The sequence below is a fragment of the Octopus bimaculoides genome, chromosome 4, assembly GCF_046866305.1.
Source record: "Octopus bimaculoides isolate indiv1 chromosome 4, ASM4686630v1, whole genome shotgun sequence".
Lineage (NCBI taxonomy): Eukaryota > Metazoa > Mollusca > Cephalopoda > Octopoda > Octopodidae > Octopus > Octopus bimaculoides.
In genome coordinates, this window is record NC_142931.1 from 110,005,729 (window position 1) to 110,024,078 (window position 18,350).

The 18,350-nt window shown below is 38.5% G+C and overlaps 2 protein-coding genes across 2 annotated transcripts in view; both read right to left on the reverse strand.

Annotated features, from left to right (window-relative positions):
- LOC106877134 (xylulose kinase) overlaps positions 1–13,251 on the reverse strand; it is an 85,599-nt gene extending 72,348 nt beyond the window's left edge. Inside the window, exon 1 of the mRNA XM_089351176.1 lies at positions 13,068–13,251. Within this exon, the coding sequence (XP_089207302.1) occupies positions 13,068–13,130 (63 nt within the window). The 5' untranslated portion in view covers positions 13,131–13,251. The remainder of the gene's footprint in view (positions 1–13,067) is intronic.
- LOC106877048 (ubiquitin carboxyl-terminal hydrolase 34) lies at positions 158–12,277 on the reverse strand. The gene has a single exon (XM_014925865.3). It carries the CDS (start codon positions 11,793–11,795, stop codon positions 510–512), a length of 11,286 nt encoding a protein of 3,761 aa, XP_014781351.1. The 5' UTR covers positions 11,796–12,277; the 3' UTR covers positions 158–509.
- Positions 13,252–18,350: the final 5,099 nt, after the last annotated feature.

Sequence of the window (18,350 nt, forward strand, 5' to 3'; positions counted from 1 at the left end):
GAATTTATTCCGTCAGTTCGAACCCACAAGAGGCAGTGTTATTAGAAAAAAAAAGGGGGAAAAAAAAAAAAAAAACAGCCCAAGTTATGTGCGCATGTGTGTATGTGTGTTGGCAAGGTTCTTTTCTTTTATTTTTCTGTTGTAGTTATTGTTTGCATTTTCTTTTTTTTTCTTTTTCTTTTTTTTACATTTTTTTTCTTGTTAAAGATGGAGACTGAAGAGTGACTAATTATGCAATTTATGATTGACGAAGTGAAGTGAGACTGATGTAAACAAAAAAAAAAAAAAATGTGTATATAAAAAAAGAGAGAGAGTTAGTAAAAACATTCAAGTATGATAGATATGTAGAAGGGGGAAAAAAACAGAGAGAAAGAGAAATAGAGAGAGAGAGAGAGAGAGAGAAGAATGGTAGTAATATATGTGGATTAAAGAATGTAAATAAAATGTTAAGGAAGTCAAAGTAAAAAAGTGAGAAGGTGGTAGTAGAGAAGAACCTAGCTAAATGTGTGTTACTTGAGGCCAAGAAATCCATACAAATGTTCAATATGTTTTATAACAGTGTCTAAGAAATTGGGTTTTTCTCTGTGGATGGACCGTGCCCCAGAGAGAGCTGTGGAAGTGGTACTGGTAGTTGTGGTTGTCGATGTTGTTGTTCCTGATGTTGTGGCTGCTGTCCCTTTGTTAGGGCTGTGCTGTTCACATTTTGTATCAGTCTCTTTGCCTTCTTCTGAAGACAGCCTACCACTACCAGTCTGGCCAGCACCACTACCAATTCCACCAGTTCCACTAAGAGAGCTTTCGGATGCTATCTGGAAACCAGGGGACACCTCTTCCGCATTGTTGTCGGTTTCCATTTCATCAGGATCGTTACTGAATCGCTGGCGCTTCGTAGGTGTCTCCATAGACTCGTCTGGTTCCGAACTGTTTAGGTGTTCCGAACGAGTAAGCTTTTCGGCTGTTACTGGGACTTCAGTTAACGTCTCAGCAGTAGTAATAGGGTCGATGTTAATGCCTGGATTGATACTAGTTGTGGTGGGAGATGAAGTAACAGCTGATGAAGTTGGAAGAGGACTGGAAAGAGGTGATGATGAAGATGTCTTACTGCTGTTGGTAGCAACCGATACTGCAGTGGGAGTAGCAGTAGAAGTAGCAGCAGTGGTAGTAATTGTAGGAGTATTCGTAGTAGCAGTAGTAGTAGTAGTCGTAGTAGATAAGCTAACAACACTGGTTGAACTAGCAGCAAGTGAAGAATCTTCATTTTCAGATCTCTGACGTTGTTGGTAATCACAACACACTCTGTGAATGTGTTGCAGGCTGTCTGTTAGTAAACTACTAAGTTGTTTTGGAGGTTGAACAGAAAATATTAAAAGCATGGCTCTAAGGTCACCATTAATACGTTGGCAGATAGAAAAAAGTTCCTGATCAGTTTTTACATTTTCTGTTGCTGATTTTTCAGCGGTGATAGAAGCCACAAGACTGTCAAGTAAACTTTGACCTTGGTCATTGAGGACTTGTTGGTGAACCTTAGGAAAGAAATTGCAGAAAAATTGGTAGATTATAGGGCTGTTGAGAGACATGCGTTCATCCAATAGAACTGCATTGACATACTCAATGAAATAATAGCTGTTGCACAATACTTTAATGCAACTCTTATCAAACTGCTCTAAATGATAGATTTCATTCCACAATTTGGCAAAATAAAGTGAATGAAGAGGTACCCCTTCATAAGCAACCATTGCACTCAGATTGATCAAGTCTTTAGTAAGGTTATGTTGATTGACAGCAACCCGGCATAGCAAGTCAATAAACAGGTGATATTGATTGAAGAAGTCAGACAGTGCAGCATCATAACAATCATCAACATTTCGGGAAGCTTCCAGTTGGTTGGAGTGTAGCAACATCTGAAACTGAGGCCTTGGTGGTCTGACATTAGATTTAGAGCAGATGGTCTTCTGACCCCTGCGTGGGAAATAAGGACCAACAGACACTGGTAGGTTGGTGTCCTGAAATGCTTTGTGGGAATCTCGCAGAATTGTAACAATAGTAGGGATTATGTCCTTTTGGAAAGTGAGTACCATTTCTTTGAGGACTTCAAAACAACTCTGACGGATTTCAGGTGGAGTATAAGAATTCAAGAGAGTAAGAAGCTTGCGAACAAACTCTGCTCTTTCATTCCAGTTAAAGATGCATTCCTTTACATGTAAAGTACTTGGGTTCTTCCGTTCCAAGTAATGCCTGGCAACTTTGAGGACAGGCAATAGCAAGGCAAGGAGATCAACAATATCGCCAGTCACATGACATGCTGTAGCCTCGTGGTACATCACATGAAGAGTAAAGAATGCTTCAGTTATCATTTGCAAACCTTGCTGGTAAATAATGAGTAGTCTGTCATCTGTACTATCAACTAGAATTTTGAAGCTGTTGATGAGTGTTTGCCAGCCAGATCGAGCGTCCAAGTGCTGCAAGTACATCTGGATAGTAGTTCGCCTGAAGTTATTGATGGCCTTCAATTCTTCTTCAGAACTGTCTTGGTGCTTCATTGACATGACTCGCATCATTTTGAAGAGTTCTTCGACAGCAGCAGTATATTGGGCAGGATAAGGAGAAATGTTCTTAAATGCCCACAGAATATTTTGGTGCTGAGCGAGCTGCCTTGTGAAAGAACGTGACTGTTGACAACAGATGCGCAGCAGGCCATAGTAGGCTGGCAACATACAACGATTGAACATGACAACTTCCTGATCATCGTGGTCAGCGAGGATATAATTAAAAGCAATATTTTTACAGACATGTGTGTTGGTGACAATAAGTTTTACATTCTCTGGGCAGTCTAGACACACTTGATACCAGAACATAAGCATGGCTTGTTTGTTGTGGTGCATTGAGATCTGAGGTTCTGATAACTTGGGTTGAAATAGTTGCCATAAATCAGCAAAATAGCGACCAAACATTAACTTTTCCTTTTTAGAAATCAGACAGTATGTGACAACAGCAAAGTAACAAACTAGTTTGCTGGTGCCGTGAACCTGAGGGTCAACATAGAGACGTGCACGCGACAGCAGTGATAACAAATGCTCGTAGATTTGATGTAGAACAGCTAGTGCATCTGAGGAGAGTAGTAGTTCTTTATGTGGACTCAGTATGCTTCTAGCTGTGCGGAATGCTTGTCGAAAATTTAGGCTGGGAACTAAGGAAACCAATAAGAAACTTGCTGCATTTCTTACCCGTACATTGCCATGAGCAATAAGATAACCTTCGACCCAATTGTCCATCTGCTGTAGTACCCATGCATTGGCAATTTTATTCCTAGTGACCAAATTCGAGAGCCATTCAAGACACTGATGAGGACAACATTCTGTGAGCTCCCAGAATCGCTGAAGAATATACTGTAAAAAGGGAGGCATTCCTGGTGGACCTCCAATGAATTCAACTAATAAAGACATTAACTTAAAAAATGGTTGCGCCTGTTCTGCATTCAGTTTTTTGACAGCATTGAAAAGCATCTGAACAATTGCCAATGCCAAAGAGTCATTCCAGCGACAGAGACTAAAAATTAAATTGCACGTCTGCCGTACATTAATATGGTCTTTAATTTGATTGTAAAGGAATGGAAATCCTTTGCCACCAATGATGCTGTTATAATCTTTTTCACTCAGGCGTAACTGATTGTCTTCTCCTCGTGACCTCTCCACCAGCTGTGCAATCAGCGCTATCATTTTATCTAGTGCCAGAGGTCTGTGCTTATCTTCAGGCATTGCAATGACGTCATCTTCTTCATCATCATCTGACAATATTTCAACATAATTTTCTTGAGCTTTCTGACCCATGTAGAAATTAACAATTGCTGATATAGCATTGTTATTGATTAGGAAAAAACATTCTTCATCGCCCATCTTGGCAAATTCTAGAAGAAAACTGAAATATTCTGTTAGATACTTGCTGTGGGGTCGGACACCTTGCTCAAGAATTGCTAACATACGTCTGATAAATTTGGTAGCACATGTCTGACCACTGAGGCTGTTGGATTTGGTTTGGTCATCATTGGGATTCCCTGAGGTTAGAAGGTCATACTGGGCATTTTTGAGTTGTGTAATTACGTGAACTAATAACCTCTGGAACATCTGGCGCACCATTTGGTTAGGACATTTAATTAATATCTGCTGAGGCCACCAATCACATTCTGCCATATGCTCCAGAAACCATTCACATGCAGCTTGGCAGGAATTAAACTGCTTTGTCAGAAGTTCAATCCACTGAAGCATAGTAGGTTTTTCTTTGGCATGAATATGTGTTTCTAAGACAAAGGACGCACTCAGCTGTGCAACCATCAGAGGCACTTTTCTTGGGTCATCTCGAGGTAATGTCGTTTGAATGTAACCACATAACTGTAGCATGAATCCAAAATAAGTGTGCTCGAATATATTTTTATCTTGTAGAAACTGCATGTTGTCTTGCCATATCCAGTCAGCAAGCTCCTTTGACAAATCAAAGTTGAATTTCTGTGGCGGCTCTGATGCAGCATCAGATTCTTCATTAGGCACTTCTTTCTTCTTCGGAGAACACCGTTCATAAAATAACATATAGGCACTGTTGGTCTTCTCAAAAGAAAAATCCATGAATTTGTCAGTAACAGAATCATACGTTTTACTGGTCATTTCACCCCCGAAACACTCTGCAGCTATTTGGCTAGGATCAAATGGTTTCACTTCAGCATCATTAAATAGGTACCACTTATCAAATCCAGTCTTAGACTGACTAATGCGATCTCTGATGAAACTATAATAGTGTCCTCCATCAGCAGTTCCCGTGTGTACGGTTACTCCAATCAGTTCATATTCATGGCAGTCAGATTCATCTTTCGTGAAGGTGTCATTCTTATCGTCATCATCTTGTAATTTATCTGGTCCCATCAAGTTCACTTCCATGTACTGAGACATATCCAAGCGTAATGGAAAAGAAAAATGTGTATTTACCTTTTCTTTCATCATAGTCACCATATTAAAAGTGTATCGCATTGTATTAAAACACAGGATCTTGGGAAGTTTTCTGAAGCATGCACGCTTTTCAGCACGGACTTTCTTTTGACATTTTGAGCAAGTATACATATTGTCTCCTTCAAGCATATCCTTCACTGTAACCTCATCAAGCGAATCATATAGATTTTTCATGTCTGTAACTTGGCATCGGACAGTATAAAACTCTTCAACAGTGCGACTGACATGTGGACAATCAAGGGAAACAACATTATTAGTTAGGACACCACCAAATAAACTTTTCACCAGCTTTTTCATGTCGGAAGACATTTCTTCAAGTTTTGTAATTAAATCTGTAAAGAACTCAGTCATATCTTTTTGTTCTCCTGTGTTCAGAGGTTGTTTGTCCATGGTGTAAGTCTTGCAGAAGCTCTTGGGGTTATAAGCTTTTCTCTCACTTTCTTGAAGGTAAGCAAATATTTTCTGAAGCTCAATCAGTGTGGCTTCATGCTTTGTCTGGTCTGTGCACTTTGCTTGTAATACTGACTGCCTTGCCTGTGGAATCATATACAAATGCTGCATGCATGTAGCCATATAGCAAGTAGCTCCGAGGTTAGTCAAACCTACATAGCCACATTTTGATCGTCCATCCTCATGTGGCCAATAATCCCATGGGTAGGGTACATGAGAATCTTTACTGTGTTGCTTCATCATTTTTTCATGCAGTATAGCATAGTTTTCAACACTACCTTTTACCATTTCTACAAGCAAGTCGTAAGCAGCAGCTCGAGATGCTTGACTTTTACACTTGGGCAGCTTTCTGTTGACTGGTGATGGCAACGCAAAGAGACACCAAAAAATGTCTTCAAGAAATACTCTACCATTTTCAGATGTTTTGAAAGGTGGTTCATGTTTCAAAATAGCAGTACAAAGATTTAAAAGACCAATCAGGGCATCATCCTCCTCGTAACCATTCCTGGTTTCATAAAAAGAGCGAGAGATTATATGATTAGCAATTTCTTTACATAACATATCTAAATTCACGAGACTGTCAGATTTAGTGTTTGCATCTTCTTTTGAAATGTTATCAACAAATCTGCATACCAACCAGAAATAGTCACGGCAACCAGGACCATATGTCTCTTTCTTCTCCTCTTGCAGGTAGGCATCATTTACTCGGGGTTTTATTAATAGAGCTTCCGGTAGAAATGACAGCATACTAGATAGTATGGGTAACAGAAATGCATAACCGTTTCTGTTTTCCGAGGTCTTTCCTAAGCATAATTGATAAAGTCCAGTACAAACTTCCTTGCGGACGCAGGGTTCTGGGGCTTCCAGGGTTAACCTTTTCAGCCAAGAATTGAAATTTGGAGATGAACAAAATGCATCTTTTAGTTCTTCACATGAATATGCCCAAGATACAAGAAAATTTAAAGCATAATGAACAACTTCTGACCTCCCCCAAGTTCCTGTATTGCATAAATTGTTTTCTATTGGTATAGCAGCATCAAACAAGATTTGCATGATGATCTGTAAGTCCGTATTGACATTTAGCATTGACAGAATGGTTTGGTTGAGACGAGGTACAACAATTTTATCACAATTACTTTTTTGACGTTTCATTTTCTTACGGGGTAACTCATAATTTTCAAAGAGGTCATCATGGCCTGCTTCAGCATCTGACCTCTCCACAGAAAACTGACTTATTAGACGAAGCAAATAAGCCAAGCATTCTTGATTCCACTGATTCCAAGTTTCATCTGCTTTGGCTTGCAAGGTACTTGATTTAAATATATCAACTAAATGACTGAGCCCTCCTTTTGAAATGAACTGCTTGGTCCAAACTTCTTCAGGAACTTCCAGACCTTCCAGCACTTGATCACTCTCTGCATCTCCTCCTCCTCCAGATCGAGAAATAGATTTCTTCTTACATTTTGGATTTTTTGATAATGCTTCAACTATCTGTAAAGAATACATTAAACGGTGTGGTCTTTGTGGATCTAGTAGCCGATTCCAGTCAATAGGCTCTTCAGGTGGAGTCTCTTCTTTGTAGGGAGTTGATGGCATAATACTTCGGAAACCATATAACATTTCAGGACTTGTTGGTAATAACATCAACAATTCCCAAACCCGCCGAGAAAATATTTTGCCTTTACTTTGTAAATTCCATCTTTCTTTACTTTCTAAATCAGCTGTTGAGAAGCTCAGGTTACTCAGTTGTTCCAACAAAGTAAGGAGACGTTCGAAGCTTGGCTCTTGCAAAAGTATCATCATAGGTAATTGTTCAGGACTAGGAGATGGCAGGCACGATGATGGCAACGTTCCATCCATCTTTCTCTGTGGTCTACTTGCACCAACAGAAACAAAAACAAGTTGCAAGTCCTTAAACTGCATTTCACTCAAAGTTTTCTCGTCGTTATCTACAGTAAGCTCCTGCCCAAGAGTAATCATCCGTATTGGCCCATCCCCCAGCATAGCGCCAAGGATAGGAGACAATATTGAATTACCATGGTTACTAGAGGACTGCTGGCGTTGAAGTTGTTGCTGTTTCTGGAGAGCTTCCCACCACCGAGCAACTTCAGCCCGTAATTCTGCAATGAGATCAGTAGACAACATATCTAATGGAGTTTTTTCTGAGATACCAGCTGGCTGTAAGAGAATTCGAATTGGGCTTGACTGTTTCTCGTGTACATTACATTGGTGACTCACAATGCCATGTCCATCGATTTGCCAGTTTCTGAGGTGGTAAGCATATCTTTTTCGAAAACCTTCCAAGTGATTTTTTAATAAAATCAAACCTCTTTGAATAACAAGGAGATTCATGTCAGGATTTTCTTCAACTTTCTGAGAGGCAGTTAAAAGACTGTCCATGCATCGACGAATAAATTCATCTTCTTTTTCCAACAGTCCATTTCCATAATTGATGTAATAGTTATTCAAGAACTGGATGGCTGTGATACTGACGTCTGTATTCAAAGCCCGTAGAGCAATTTGCCACAGCTGGTCCATGCCGCACACTTGGTCCTCAGACAACTGATTATCTATAGAAGCGTTTGCTATTCTTGCCAAGTGTGATAATTGTTGGAAAAGATTCAAACCGATCATACTCATTGATTCAGGTTTAAGCTGAGGCATTTTCTCAAGAAATATGTGCTTGAATGTTTCCAAACACATGGCATGGTGATGCTCTTTGCTCTTGGCTTGATTAAGAAACCAGCTCAAGCATTCATCAGAACATTCTGGATCTAAAGCAAGACAAGCCCACAAAGTATCCACCTGTTCTTGACTTAGACGGAAACTATCTGGTGATCCAGGAGCACTGAACACACCAGTTAAAAACAAAAGCCTCACCTTGATTTGTTCCTTGTGACTGTAGAGGGATGTACTTTTCTGTAGATCACATTTTCGGCTCTCAGTATAATGGATAAGATCACTAAAAAAATGAGACATCATATTCAGTTCTTTTTCTGCCCACATAGTCACAGCATGGTTGTCAGAGCCACTGCGGTACTGTTGAAAAGAGCTGAAGATTTTGGGCAGAAGACGCAGAGATACCACTACAGACCGGTGCGCAGCCACATTTTCAATGCATGCTTCAATGAACTTGATTTTAATGCGCCTATCTGTTGAAAAGCACACTAAAGTGTAAAGAGCTTTCTCTGCTTCAACAACCAAGCCATCGGGTAGCAAACACGCCATGTCATCTTGCACAAGATCCCAGAGAAGCGTGTTCCCTTTCTTGCAGACATCATCAAATGTAAAATCGGTACAAGATGAAACTGAAAGTTCTTTCTGAGATGGTCTGGGATGAATGACATGTGGCATGTGAGTATGATACATTGATGCCATACTGGCGAGATGTTGTTGCATTTGGTGCGTATTGAAATGAGGATGTGCATTGATCTGAGCTAATTCCTCATCACTGAGAACTTCTTCCCCATCAAAATCTGCCATATTTTTTTCTGATTTTGTACTCATTCTGGAACTGTGGCAGCTACCTTCAGGACTCAATATGTCTTCAATATAATCACTTTGGATATGTCCATGTGGGTGAGCTTGCATATGTTGGATATAATTAGCACAATCAAACATTTCGGCTTCATCAGCACGGTTCTCAAACTCCTGAGCAGATTGGGAGGAAGCCACACCTTGAATACTGCTGTCAGCACTGTCGTGGTTGGCTAATGTGGACGGTCTGGCTTCAGAATCATGAGAATCTCGTGAATCCTGTGATAGGTTACCAGGATCTGAAATAGCCATTTTCTTTTCACTGTCCCCACCAACTTCCAAGTCTTTACAGTGACCAGTAATACCATCACTATCACCACGAGCTTCGAGAGAAACTGAACCAGGATGCAAGCTTTGTTGAATTCTGTTCTGATTTTCAGACCTTTGCAACCCTGGCCGGATACGATAGCGTTTCTTGCCTTGTCGCTGAAGAACAAGGCAAGCAGGTTGTTTAAGAAGTCCTTGCTGCTGGAGCTGTATATGATGTTCTTGCAGTGCATGTTGAGTCTCATAACGAAGTTTGGTCTCATGCATTAGTTTTGCTCTTCTAGACTCGTTAGCATCAAAATCTGAACTGTCCTCACTCTCACCGTGACAAGAATGTTTCATATGTACCATTTTAGCATGCTTTAGAATCTCATCATCAGATTCTTCATATTCTGATTCCATTTCTTCCTCCTCCTCTTCTTCTTCCACTTCCTCCTCCTCCTCCTCTTCTTCTTCTTCTTCCTCTTCTTCTTCTTCCTCTTCTTCATCATCATCGTCTTCATCAGAACATGTACCTTGCTCTGTATCACGATAAGCTTGAGCGTTTCGGTTTCTTGGGGGCCTTTGCTGACATTTTAACGGCACTGGCTGTCTTTTGACACCTCGTCGTTTTTGCATTCCATGTTTCAGTGATGTGCATATTTGACCTTCTCCAGCGCTAGAACCACTACATTCTACATCACTTTCGCTACCACTACTGCCACCTCCCACCTGGTTAGGAGCCACAAACTCTTGACCGAGGCCAGTGAGCTGCCGATGACTGCCTTCATCCATGTCACTTTCATCACTGTTGTCACTGTTGGCCGAAAACTGCTCGCAGCTTTTCTGTTGTTTCTCAGTACAATCATCATGTTTCTTGACGTGAGAAATCTGTTGTCGTGTTGAGCCAGCTTTGTTTTCAGCCTTGTTCAACTCTTTTTGATCATCCTCTGAAGGCAATTCCTCATTTTTATTATCGACCATTCCAATTCTCTTGTTGCTGTCCATCTCAGGGACTTTGTCAGTCTCCCCTTCAGAAAGTTGTAGACTTTCACTGCTGCTCATTTCTGGTTTGCTTGATTTACCATGTTCTAATTCTTCTTCCTCTTGTTCAATAGCAGCTACAATGCTCTGTGGCTGGTCAGCTGGCTGTTGTTGTTGGTGATGGACGGCAGCATTATGGCTCTGTGACGTAACACAAGTGCTCCAGATGCACTTGAGGAGAGCAGATGCTAAATATAAAGTAGACTCAGTGTGTGCAGAGGGATCAAGGGCAGATACTAAGTTAGACAAATGCTGAACCAATTGCAGTTCTAAATTTTTTATAAGGGGAATCAATATATCATAAACTTGTTTACTACAATGTTTCATTTGACTGGCAGTCCATATACAGTCGATATGTTCATTTGTGATTTTTCCTTCAACGGCAAGAAAATTTAAAATAATCTGGCTTTGTTTGATGATTTCCACATGCAAATTAGGACCAAAAATATGTTCAATAATCTTATTTTCTAAAAGCCATTTAGCTAAATGATTACCAACATTTTCTGCATCTACTAATGTATCGTTATTGCAGCATTCATTATACAAATCAATCTGACGGTTAATCTGAGCTATACCAGCCAGTCGAATTGTCAGAGTTGAACAAGTGAAATATTTAAAGGCTAAATCCAAACCTTCTTTGTCATAGGTAAAATGTGTATCCAACGGTTCTTTCACAGCTGCCCACATGAGGTCTGTCATGTTCCGGGTGCCGGCCATTCGCAGGTCTTTATCGGATAATTTACACATATAACGAATAACAGCAGTTCGTAATGGCACAATACATTGCATCACAGTAGCGATATTCATCCAAAGACGAAGATTTGCAATAATGTTGATGAGAGTATGAGCCACTGTGAATGGAAGCGTGTCCGGTGTAGCTTTCTCGAAGCATTGTTGCAGTGCTTGGACACCGTTACTATCACAGAAAAAACAAACATTGCGCAAGAGATACAGAGGAACTTCAGAATCGGAGATTTCACAATAATTGTTCAAGGCTCGAGTTTCCTGCTGAGACAGTTCTTCTAGAGATGAATGAACGACATGTTTGTAAGCCACATACGAGGGGAAGTTCATGAGAAAGACTTTCGTAACTACTTGAAGTAATTGGTCTTTTTCTTCCATGGCCCAAACTTCGGATTCATCGAGTTCTTCTGCATCATTTTTTTCCGTTTCTTCCGATGACAAGCCATCAATTGACGATTTGTTCTTGTCAGAAATATCAGAAACAGCATCTTCAGAACAATGATCACGCTTTTCTTGTTTTTCTTTTTCCTTGGCGTAGTCATCAGGCAGAGTCTGAATGTGCCGAATCGCAACAGTCAAAACGATTTGAACAATATTGTTCAATCGTTCAAAGTTCTTAAATTCTTTGTAGCAGCACATACATTGTTTCTGAGGCCATATATTTACGTATTGAATCACAGACAGAATCTCATTCTTTCCCAGACGAAGACCACCACCGCTGTGAAGCCGCTCATCGTGGCTATCGAATAAGGATAACAGGCCAGAGCATACATCACACATTCTCAGAATCTTGAGAAACACCGCAAGGAAATCTTGCTGAATAAATTATAAGCGACTCGACATGACAGAATCACAAAATCGAATCGAACGTGAGAAAAAGTTTTTTGTTTTCCATACCTTTTTTTTTTTTTTTAAGCATTCAACAATCCGCCATATTTGTTTTTAGACGTTTTCTTTCACCGGGAAGAGAATTAAACTTAAACCAGAGTGACCTCCCTTGGCAGAAACAAATTTTCTTCAATTTCATTTGTGCAAAATATGCCACAAACAACTTTCTACACTAACTTTCTTCTTGACAGCGTTTAAGGAAAAGGACAACGTTTCAACATTAATCCAGTAAATGTTGAAGAAGTAAACTGAAACTATTACATCAGAACAAAAAATACAAACGGAAATTCGAATGTTTTTGTTTACCTCTGTTTCTCCTACCTCATCCACTCAATTTAAAGTTTTTTTTATCTCCGACAATAGAGAACGCACCCCCTGTCCTAAATCCATACGCGTTTATTTCCCTTTTATTCTATATTTACCGTATTTTCAATTTCTTTCGAAGTATGGTCTTGGGGGTCATTGTCAACATCATCGACCAATATAATATATATAATAATTTAAATATATATTATATATTACTGATGGATCCTCATTTTATCGATCACGGATGGAAGAAATGCAAAGACGGCTCTGATTGTATTTTAATTAAATTTAACATTCAGTCCGAAGTCCAGTGCACTTATTTGCTACACGAAATAATTTAACACCCATCACTATAAAAAAAAATTATCAACTTCTGAAATTTTGTCACGAAAATAATAATAAAACGCTTTTATATCTAGCTCAACTTTTCATTTTTAATGATAACTATATATTTTTAATAATAAAAAAAATTTTCAATCGACCATTAGAAGGTTAGTTCATAAATTACTTATGTTTTCGGTACTTGATCGGAATTTTAAGAACATCATTGTTCTTTTAAAATTTTTAAACAACAATTTGAAGAATTGTTATAAATTAAGAATGTTAAGTGTGAGGTAACGTTTTTTTTTTTTTTGAAAGGGGGGAAGTAGGAGTAGATATTGTTAAGGCGGTAAGAGGAACCTTGTTAAACACTTTATAAAACTCAGCACAATCATTTGGAATACGTTGTGGGGTTGTTGTTTTTTTTAATAAATAAAGCTTTATTATCTTTCAGCTTTAACTGCTGATAAAACAAACGATGGAAAGACAAATAAAGGAAGCCAAAATAAAACTTTAAGAAATATTTTAGTGTCTTACTTGTTGTGTACTGAAGTCAAATCCAAGATATATTCGGTCGCTGCAAATATTGGTGCTTGACATGATTGCAATGTCAAGGTTGTGTTTTGCTGTCAAGGCTTCTATCTATACGTTTTAGTGTGTGTGTGTGTATATATATATATATATACACATATATATATATATATGTATATGTGTGTTTATGTCTTCCATGTTTTGTTATCTCAGGCGTTTTTATTATATATTTTTAGGAGATTTGCCCCCTCCTTTATTCCTTTCAGAAACATAATAGTGGGTTCTGAGGAAAGTTTTCTTACTTTTGAGTTTATTTGGAAGGGAGGGGTATTTCACATTTAAAAAGAAAGCAACTGCTTATCTTTGTATAATAGTTTGAAATGAGTATTTTTCGCGGTTCATTTTGAATTATCACTAATCACGTTTACAAATGAGGGTACGTACAATAAAAAAAATATAAGATCCCTATGAACCGAGTTTCCAACACGGTTTTTATTTTATATTGTTGCTGACTCACTTTTGCAATATCTAATGTCTAAGGGTAAAAATACAAATGATGCACTAATGTTCTATTAATTCTGCAGGTATTGGAGCTGCTCACCATTAAAACAGAATGAATCAAAACATTTCTGGCTGGCCTAATGGATAGGGCACCGGACAAACAAACGACAAATCAGGAGTTCGTGTCTTGCTACTGGCGTTACAATGTATCCTTGAACAAAGACACCTTCCCTTCCCCAGCTCATTCCTCTTAGCTGTCCATATGTATCGCCTTTATTAGATATTGTTATCTTCAGCTGTAACAGATTTTGACATATGTTGGTTTATAATGAAAAATTCAATTTTTGTTGGTTTTAAAGGTTACTACCAGCTAGCACATATATCCAGAGATATATTTCAAAGTCAGTACTGTTACAAATATCAGAACCAGAATGTTTCAAATAACATAATTTTAATTGTATGAATTAAAGATTAGTTCAATGTTTGTTTCTATTTTCACTCATTTAATGCCACAGAAACCAGAAATGGGTCTCAGTTGAGACCAGGGATCGGCGAAATGATCAGTGTTGACCTTTGGAAATCTGTGTAGTTATTGAATGGGTCGATATACATCTGAAGTGATTTTGAGCATTAAGAGTATTGATTTATTGGTGAACTGAATGGTGAAGTTATATTATAAGACACTAATTTCCTAACAAATACCAATGCAATAACTAGTGTTCACCAAGCATATTTTACATTAAATATAAGATAGAAATTTTATTGTTCTTTATAAGCTTCATTAAGTTTTTATAAATACTTCTTATTAAAAACTGTAGAAAAGGCGTAGGTAGAAACTCCATAAGATGTACTCGGTGTAAGAAGTGCAGCAATTTCGAAGGAAAGCTAACTGGAAAGATAGTTTTTGTGTGTGGCAAATGCACAAGAACAATAAACACTGAAGATGTACAGAAAACAGATTCCATCACATGCCAGGGGGCAAAAATAGAAGTAGTTCATAGCTTCTGTTACCTAGATGACCAAGTCAGTAGCGGGGGTGGATGCTCTGAGAGTCTAGCTGCTAGAATAAAAATAACCTAGGCAAAGTTCAGGGAGCTCTTACCCCTACTGGTAACAAAGGGCTTCTCACTCAGAGTGAAAGGTAGACTGTATGATGCATGTAAACAAACAGCCATGCTACATGGCAGTGAAACATGGGCTGTGACTGCTGAGGACATGTGTAGGTTTGAAAGAAATGAAACTAGTATGCTCTGCTGGATGTGTAACATCAGTGTGCATATAGGACAGAGTGTAATTGCCCTGAGAGAAAAGTTGGGCACAAGAAGCATCACATGTGTGCAAGAGAGACGACTGTGCTGGTATGGTCATGTGTTGCGTATGGATGAGGACAGCTGTGTGAAAAAGTGTCACACCCTAACAGTGGAATTAACCTGTAGAAGAGGTAGACTCAGGAAGACATGGGATGAGATGGTGAAGTACAACCTTCAAACGTTGGGCTTCACAGAGGCAATGACAAGCGATCAAGACCTTTGGAGATATGCTGTGATTAGAAAGACCTGGCAAGTCAAGTGAGATTGTAGCTGTGACTGATTCCAGTATCGCATAACTGGCCCATTTAAAAATAGCCTTCAATCATCGGGCAATATGCTGTGCTTGAGAAGACCTGTTGAGTCAAGCAAAATTGTAGTCATGACCAATGCCAGTGCTACCTGACTGGCACCCATGCCAGTAGCGTGTAAAAAGCACCATTCAAGTGTGGTCAATACCAGTGCCGCCTGACTGGCTCCCATGCTAGTGGCACATAAAAAGCACCATTCAAGCATGGCTGATGCCAGTGCCACCTGACTGGCCCCTGTGCCAGTGGCATGTAAAAAGCACCTACTACACTCTTGGAGTGGTTGGCATTAGGAAGGGCGCCCAGCTGTAGAAACCTTGCCAGATCAGATAGAAACTGAAAGAAGCCCGTTGTATATATATATATATATATGTGTGTGTGTGTGTGTATATGTTCCTGTAACTTAGTGGTTCAGCAAAAGAGAACCAAAAGAATAAGTACTAGGCTTACAAAGAATAAGTCGTGGGGTTGATTTGTTTGACTAAAGGTGGTGCTCCATCATGCTCACAGTCAAATGACTGAAACAAGTAAAAAAGTAAGAGAGTATATATATATATATATATATATATATAGTGAGAAAGAGAAAGAGAGAGGCATTGATAGATAGATAGATAGATACAGTCTTATTATTCATAGCCAATGTATTTTGCGCACATTTTTCTATGAGAAAAATTTTCTCATGGGACTGTTTCCAAAGTGAGAAGTGTTCCCACATCCAGGTATACATGAACTTGCTAAATATAGTTATAAATGATTCTACACACACACACATATGGTTATAGAGAGAGAGAGAAGAAATATTTGAAGTACGTAAGTCAATGAGAACAAGAGCAATCAGAGAGCACAAACCTCCGCCAAGGCAACACCAATGTCCTTTCCACGATTAACCAGAGATGATTTTTAACATGAGAATATCTGAAATAAACTCGGCTGCTCTCACAAATGAGAATACAAAAAAAAAAATGAACCTGACCACTCTCAAAAATTAAGTAAAAAAAAAAAACCAGAAAACTAATCTAGAATTCTTATCCGGTACCTGATCGATCCCAATGGTAGTCATGGAATGTGAAGGTGACTGTAGAAAATTTAGTAACAGTAATATATAGTTTATCCTTATCTAATACAAACCAAAGTTAACAATTTCACCATTCAAAATAGTTTCAAGGGCGGATGTAATAATAATTAGTTCTACTCAGGAATTTTTAAATGAATAGCATGAGACCTTTTGATTTCCTCTTCTCTAAAATTCCAGCCTTCCTTTAGTATTCCTGTTGTTTTAGATTAGTGTATAGATGTATGAATATATGTAAGTATACTGTAAAGTGTCAATATGTATGTATAATATATATATTATAAAAATATGTTAGTGTTATTTAATTTCTGAATGGTTTTGCTGCTGTTTGTTTATGTAGTTTGATTTCTTTATCCATCAGTTTCTACTAAAATAGAGACGTGAGTAAAATTAACAATAGAGAAGTGAAAGTAAAACTTTGGAAACAGCCTAAAGGGAGATAATTGAGAAAGACTTGAAAGTCAACATAAGATCATAATCATGTAAAGTAAAGTAAATATGACAAATAATCCAGAATTATTGTTTGGTACCGGATTGATCCCAAAATCTAATCAGTTTATGCTAGTGATGAGGCCAAACATACCTAAAAGTTTCATCCAAATCCATCCAGCAGTTCTTGAGATAATTTGTCCATGGACAAAACAAAAAACAAACAAACATGACTGAAAACAATACCTCCACCTTCGCTAAGGTGGAGGTAATAATGAAGGATAATGAGGGAGGTGAAAAAAGATGAACTTAAATATATAAGCAAAATGAAATGCAAGTATATGGAGCCTCACTTGAAACAAAAACATTTTGCATTATGGAAAGGAAGTAGAAATAAACCCTATCAGTTTCAACAGACAAGGCTATGTGGATTCCCTGTTATCTGGTTTTGGGGTTTAGTCACATTGTGTTGCACGTTGGGAAAATGTTTTCTATGATAATCCAGGGTTGACCAAACACTGGGTAAATATGATAGACAGAAGCAGAGTCTGCTGTGTGTGTCTGAAAGAGAGAGAGAGAAGTTTGCTTCCCAGCCACATGGCACTGGTTCAGTCCCACTGTGTGACACCTTGAGCAAGTACCTTGTATTATCCCCTTGGGTCTAACAAAGCCTAGTAGATTTGGTAAACAGAAACTAAAAGAAGCCTCTAATATATATCTTATATATGAATGGATGTATATATGTGTTATGATACCCTTGTCTTGTTATTGCATGCTAATTATAAAAGAGTGTCATTGTCATGCAAGTTGTGTCCTTTGTTTTCAATATTCTGTGGCATGTTTGGTGATGGGGAAATATCACCTTATCTGGAAACAGGTGAGGGCATGACAGCTAGGGCATCTGGTCACAGAAAATCTCTCAACAAAATCTATCCAACCCATGCAAGCATGGAAAAGTGAACATTAAAAGCAGTGATGACTTTGTGCGTGTGTGTATGTGTGTGTGTGAAACATTAAAACTGTTACATAATTTTACCATATACCTTGTTACAAGAAATTATTTGTTTACAAATGATTTTACAAAGCAAGGTGGATTCATTAGAAAATCAGGTGTACGGAAACTTATGTAACAGTTTTAATGTTCCATGATATGGATCCCATACATTTTTTAAATATATGTATTGCATAACTACTTCTTCCATTCCTTTCATTCACTTATTTAATTATTGCATACTACGTAACATAACTTGCTTTTGTACTGGAGTTGTATCATCTTATTATTTTGATATGGAACAGAATGTATTTGATACATGGATTAATAAATTTCATTGATGAATTATTGTTTTCTTCTTGTTTTCTTTACAAACCTTCTTATGCTAGAGGCTAACTAACTGTTGTGCCATCACTGATTGGATCTCACCACATTGATATATATATATATATATATATATATTGGAGATTTCTGCGGGACAACCTGTTGAAAGCCACCGACCAGATTTGTGGGTGGTGTAAGGTCCCCTCCCAACCCAGAGTAACGTGGTGGTGGAACAAGGAGGTAGACAGGGCTATTAGACAAAAGAAACAGGCTTGGAAGGACTGGAAGAACGGTGGTAGCAGGGAATTGTACCAATGTGCCAGAAGGGAGGCTAGGCGACAGGTTTATTTAGCCAGA

What these genes read in the sequence shown, in the direction of transcription:
- LOC106877048 (XM_014925865.3), bottom strand. Translation starts at nt 11,795, where the DNA reads ATGTGTGATGTATGCTCTGGCCTGTTATCCTTATTCGATAGCCACGAT.